The 6,245-nt window shown below is 37.5% G+C and overlaps 1 protein-coding gene across 1 annotated transcript; it reads right to left on the bottom strand.

Annotated features, from left to right (window-relative positions):
• Positions 1-567: 567 nt before the first annotated feature.
• Positions 568-2,169, bottom strand: LOC115970431. Its single transcript, XM_031090068.1, has 3 exons — positions 1,692-2,169; positions 1,261-1,481; positions 568-1,212 (listed from the first exon to the last, which is right to left on the bottom strand). The coding sequence occupies exons 1-3, from the start codon at positions 2,167-2,169 to the stop codon at positions 568-570; spliced, it is 1,344 nt and encodes a 447-aa protein (XP_030945928.1).
• Between the last annotated feature and the right edge of the window lie 4,076 nt (positions 2,170-6,245).

The raw sequence follows: 6,245 nt of genomic DNA, 5'->3' as shown, positions 1-6,245 counted from the left end.
CGGACCACATGTTTTGGGGAAATTAATACTTAATAACATCTTTTTCAATGATTAAACAGAATCTTACACATGCCTGGTCCTCGGACCACATGCTTTGGGGAAATTAACACTCAATGACATCTTTACAAGTGTTAAATAGAACCTTAATCATGTTTGGTCCCTCGGACCACATACTCTGGGAAAATTAATACTCAATGACATCTTTATAAGCAAGGGCGTAGCCAGGAATAATTACTTGGGGGGGCCGGGTTGTAATAGAGATATACTAAATATAATTCTTAAGTCTATTGGATACAAAATTATCAACTTTCATATATCATCATATACTTGAACATTAATAAACATGAAAAACTGTCTAGCTCAATGTAGACATAAAAAAAAAAGAACATTCACATCAAATCATGCCTGACGACGATTTTTCATGGAATAAAATTCATTCATTATCATCTCTACATTGAAATTCCCTACAATTTCCTTCTCTATATAAACTATCATATTATCTGCCAAAAGCTCATCCTCCATTCTATTGCGAAGTTTTGTTTTTAACAACTTCATAGCTAAGAAAGCTTATTCTGTAATTGCTGTAGAAACTGAAAGGGTCAACACAAGACGAATAAGTTTATCAATCAAAAAATAGATTTTAGACTTTCCTGAAATTTTTAATCCCCTACATAGCTCGGAAATTGTACTCATATTCTGAAATTCTGGATGTTTTATCACATCAAGCTTATAATGTTGCAATTGAGACTCCAAAAGTTCTTGTTCATGTTTAGTGAAATCTTGAGGATAATATTTCTTAACCAAATTGCATATATCAACAATTTTGAATAATCTAAAAGCATCCTTGGGATTTAAAGCTGAACTAAGAATGACAAGTTTCATTATTAGCTCACAAAATCTACTTTTCAATTCTTGCAATTGAAAGTCTATTGCAACTGTAAATATGCCAATTCTAAAATGATGTTCCATTGTTAAATTTTCATCTTGACGACGATATCTACCTCGACCTTTAGTGTAACGAGCATTCATATCAAGAATATCAATTTCATATTGCTCACAAAATGATATAACACTAGCAAGTAAAGGCTCCCATCCATCATCTCTCAACTTTTGAATAAGTGATTTTGTAGTTGAAACTAAATGCATGGCATTTAAAAGGTCTTGAGAATGTTGTTGCAAAGCTTGACAAAGAACATTAGTAATTCCCATTATCTTTTTCATCAAATGCAAGATTAAAATAAATTCAAATGATGTTAATACCTGATAAGCTCCCTCGGCATCACCACGTTGTTTATAGTTAGCCCCTGCCTCAGAGATAGGGTTGATAACTTTGCAAGTAGTATCAAACATTTTAATCAAAATACAAATAGATTGAAAATGAGATCCCCACCTAGTATCTCCAGCTCGTTGCAAAGTACCAATCTGGTTTGCACCTCTTCCAGTCTTAATTTCATTAGAAGCAATCATATTCTCAACTTGTTCTGCTTAAGCATGTTGCAATTCATCATTACACTTACTAGAACCAGCAACAATATTGATAATATTAACCAAATGATCAATGAACTGATGAACATCTTTTACTTCTTTAGATGCTATAACTAGAGCTAATTACAACCTATGAGTCATACAATGTACATAATAAGCATATGGGCAATCTTTAAGAAAAAGAGCTTGTAATCCATTTCATTCACCACGCATGTTACTAGCCCCATCATATCCTTGACCTCGAATATTTTTAATGTGAAGGTTGTGATGAGAAAGGACAGCACATATCTCATTCTTTAAAGTCAATGCAGTAGTGTCTCTAAAATGCACAACATGAAAGAAACGCTCTTTAATGAAACCTTCTTTATCAACAAACCTCAAAATGATGGCCATTTGCTCTCTCTTCGACTCATCCCTGACTTCATCAACAAGAATGCAAAATTTTGCATCCCCAATTTCTTCACGAATAGTATTTCGCACATTACTAGTAAGAATATGCAAAATCTCCTTTTGAATTGTGGGTGATGTATATTTGGCATTTCCTGGAACATTTTCCAAGACAACACTAGCTACTTTGTCATTGAAAGTTAATGTGAATTTTATCAATTCAATAAAATTACCTATATTTTTTGAGTCAAGGCTTTCATCATGACCTCTAAAGCACAAGATTGGAATGCTAGTCATCGAGCACACTCTATTAAGGTTTTGAGCTGCAACCGATTATTCTCTAATTCTTTTGATGTTTGTTTCTCAATTAGCTTGTCAATATGTCGTAAATAATTCTTTAAATCCTCGCAACATTTCACAGCAATTTTATGTGGGGAGTTTGGATCTTTCCCTTCATGACAAATTAAAGGACAATTCATTCCATCTTTCACCTTTTTCCAATTATTAAAACCTGTTGAAATGAATGCATCTGATCCGGGACGACTTAATTGTTTCTTACTAAAAAGGTAGCAAGGTAGACAATATATCGCATCCATTGAAGGTGAGTATTCCAACCAATCCTTACGTGATTCAAACCATGAAAGTTGAAATCGACGACGATGAGTATCATCATTGTATGGATAGTATATATTTTTAGGTTGATACGGACCTTCTTTGAAATAAGCTCGTCAGATTTCATCTTGTTTGTTGATAGGGAATTCACATATTTGTTTACGTGATCCTGGATCACGATCTATCTCTTCAAATTGAATTCTTGAACATTTGGAGGGGTGTTCATTAGGCATTGAAGTATCAACATTTGTTTCTACAGTCACAGGTGTCCTAATTTCTGAATTGCTAACATCTTTTTTCTTAAAGAATGCATCAATTGTTTTTCGTTTGCTCATAATTCTTTTAGCTTTAAGAATATGACTCAAAAATTAACCTTAAAAGAACTTTAAAAAATAAAATTTTAATTAGAAATTTTTACTTAGTTATATGGATGTTATTCATACTCAAGAAAAAACAAAATTTCCACTATAATTTAAACAGTCAACCCATCAATCATCATCATTCCTATTATTAAAATTTTCTTGTATTTTAATTTTTTTAATAAAACTTTAATTAATAATAACCCCCTCAAACAAAAACAAAAATTAAATACACAAGTATTTGTACACAACATAAACCAAACAATTTAACAACTCTCACAGCCACATTAACTAATCAAAAATAGGTAATAAATCAAAATAATTTTACCTTAGAAAGTAGAAACTTTGTCTTCACAGAATCACAAAGTACAAAAATGGGTGGGCCGTGTGGCAATGCTTATTGCCTACAATTGTAGATATTCTTCCCTTCAAGACTCATCAGTCATCACAAACAATCTCCTTATTTCCATCTGGACCATCCCCATGCCTTCAATCATATATTTCTCTAAAAATCTATGAAAATATAAAGAGCATGTGAATATTTAGGTGTAGATAGTTGAGAAAAAAAAAATAAAAATAAAAAAGACACTGAAAATAGATGAAGGCCTAGTGCTTAAATAAGAGAAGAAAACTCACCAAGTAGTCACCAAGTTCCAAATCTTGAAATTTGACAATGAAATATGCTGAGTGATTTTTTTTAGAAAGCAGGAAGAAAGAAAAAATTGGTCAGGATTTTTTTTTTTTTTTTTCGGGACTGGAGGACTGATGCTGCTGAGTTTTGGGGGCTAGTAGGCGGTACCAATGGGAAGTGTTTCACAAAAGACAAAGAAAAGAAAAAGAATAAGAAGTAAAGTGGGAAGTGTATCACAGACGTCAAAGAAAAGAAAAGAATAAGGGATTCCGTGGGGACTGTGGGGTGGGTTTTTGAGATGGAGAAAGTGAAGTTTTGTTGTTATGTGTTTGGATTTTAGTATTTAAATGTTAGTGGGCCAACTTTGTGTTTTTTTTGGAGCATGAGAGGCCTAAAACTAAAGGTGGGAGCTTGGGAGAATAGAGGCCTAAAACTAAAGCTGGGAGTGGGAGAAATAGTGGGGATATAGGGGGGGGGGGCGGATATCCAACATTGGGGGGGCCCAATCAATTTTCATACCTGCTCTATTGGACTCTTTTTTTTTTCTTTTTTTTTTTTTTTTTGCAGGGGCCATGCCCCCCCCCCCCAAGGGACAACGTGGCTCCACCTCTGTTTATAAGCATTAAACGGAACCCTAGTCATGACTGGTCCCTCAGATCATATATTTGGGGAAAATTAACCCTGTGATAACTATAGGTCTTTTATCAAGTGTCAAAACAGATCCAAAATTATATCCAAGTCCTTGGATTGATGGCTTTGGGTAAGTTAAAACCCTTATTTATTTATCTAAGTGATGAGCAGGATGAAGGTTATCTGCCCCTTTTATTTTTTACAAAGTATGCATTTATCTCCATTAGATTCAGCCTCCATTGTAGAAGGTTCAATTCTCAATATAAATATGTGGTAAACCTCTTTATTGCTGGTACTTGATCAAATTACTTAGATTATTAGCAATGTATTATTGTTAGTTTTTATTAAAGACAAAGTGACAACAGTACAATGCTATTTGTGACAATAATAAGCTTCAAAGCACATAAAGTAAAGGAACAAGAGATAAAAAGAAAAACATTTTCATTAAAAAAAAAAAAAGAAGGAATATATTATATACATTGATAGAATGTCATTACAACCAAAAAAAAAAAAAAAAATCCTAAGTGCTAAGCCTTGGCCTTTGGAGGAGGAGGGTCATCATTTTATCTTAGCTGAGAGGTAGGAGCATCCTTGACCTTAGGATCAGCTTCTTTAGTCTTGGCCTCTGCTTCCTTTGCCTTAGCTTCAGCTTCCTTGGCCTTGGCAGCATCTTTGGCCTCTAAGGGGGGCTTGGTTCCCTTGCCCTTACCTTTGTCTTTGGCCCCATCAGCCCCTTGGCCTTGATTACTAGCTTGGCTGGGTCCTTTCAAAGCCACAGGGAGGGGGAGAGCAGCCTGGGCAGTCAGGGGCTGCTCTGAAGTCTCTGGAGCAAGGGCAGGGGGAGAAATGATGGCACCTAGAACTTCATGAATATCCGGGTGATATTATATGCTCCTAGGTTGCCTCCACGCCGAGTCTACAGGGACTCCTGCAACATTAAAGGCCTCATCCCATGTTGCATTGCAGTAATCCCTGCATACCTCGGCTAGCTCTTCAGTGAGCCTGGCTTGTGTTTCCTCCATGTCGAGGGCGTAAGATGCTTGCCTTTCAGCCTCTGCTGCCTCCTTGGCCAGTTAAGCTACCTCATTTGCCTTCTGCAACTCTGCCCTCAGATCCAGCACAAGTTGCCTTGAAGTGGCCAACTCTATTTCGGTCTGATAAAGTAACTTGCACTGGTCTTCAACCTAAGTCTGGACATTTTTTAGTCCTGCCTCAGCACTTCTTCTATCCCTTTGCTCAACAATCAACTTGGAGAGCAACTCCTTGTTCTCCTCCTTCGCGGCCCCCAAGGCCTTTTCAGTCTCGAGGCGGAGGTGGACCTAGTTCTTGACATCATTTCGAGCCTCCTTAACCCATTCCTCGGCCACATAGACCTCTTGGGTGATCTGCACAAAAACAATATAGCAACCCCATTTTAAAATAATAAAATAAAATAAAATAAACTTACTAGTACTTAATAAATAAAAAGTATGTGGCTGTGAACTTACCATGGTAAGGTCCCTTTTTAGGGACGTGAAGAGGTCTTGCTGCTTCAACTCCCTCACAGCGTCCATATCTTTGGGTAAAAAAAGTGGTTGCTCCAAGGCCTTGGCTACGTATGCAGAATGACCTCTTTGGAACTCCCTAACAGAGGCGTTTCACGAGATGGCAGCCCCATCCACCTCCAGTCAAAGAGACCAAGTACGTTGTTGGGTGCGCACCTCGGCTAAAGTTTGCTCCTCACGGCTGTCCACAGAAGTGGACCTCTTGTCGCTAGGATCTCTAGCCACTTTCTGTTGTTTTATGCACTTCTGAGGGGCCACCTCCCCTTCCTCAAGCTCCTGCACTGGCCTCTTCTTCTTTAGATTTGGAATGGCATGCAGTCCGAGGTTAGTAGGGGGTAGAGGGGGAGGAGGGGGAAGAGTGGGAGGAACTTGGGACTTGGGGACTTCTTATGAAGTTGACCCCTTATTCCTTGAGACCATGAGGTCTCTTAGTCTTTTATTCCCCCGGTTCATTGCCATCTCGTCTTCCTCTTCTTCGGAGGTACTGTCTAGACAAGCAATCACCAAAGTCGGGGCGTGAACACTGAATGCTTGTCAGGCTCGTCCTCAGCGTCCAAGATGTGAACTATCTGAGCCTCCTGAGCTTCCTCTTCCTCA

The sequence above is a fragment of the Quercus lobata genome, chromosome 12 (genome assembly GCF_001633185.2).
Source record: "Quercus lobata isolate SW786 chromosome 12, ValleyOak3.0 Primary Assembly, whole genome shotgun sequence".
NCBI lineage: Eukaryota > Viridiplantae > Streptophyta > Magnoliopsida > Fagales > Fagaceae > Quercus > Quercus lobata.
This window is presented reverse-complemented; position numbering and strand designations above follow the sequence as displayed.

Bases quoted from the DNA above. Each gene is read 5' to 3' on its own strand.
- LOC115970431 (XM_031090068.1), bottom strand. From the start codon at position 2,169: ATGACTAGCATTCCAATCTTGTGCTTTAGAGGTCATGATGAAAGCCTT. The intron at 1,482-1,691 runs GTGAATGAAATG...ATGCTTAAGCAG, and splicing joins TGGGGCTAGTAACATGCGTG to AACAAGTTGAGAATATGATT. The intron at 1,213-1,260 runs GTATTAACATCA...TTGATGAAAAAG, and splicing joins ATGCCGAGGGAGCTTATCAG to ATAATGGGAATTACTAATGT.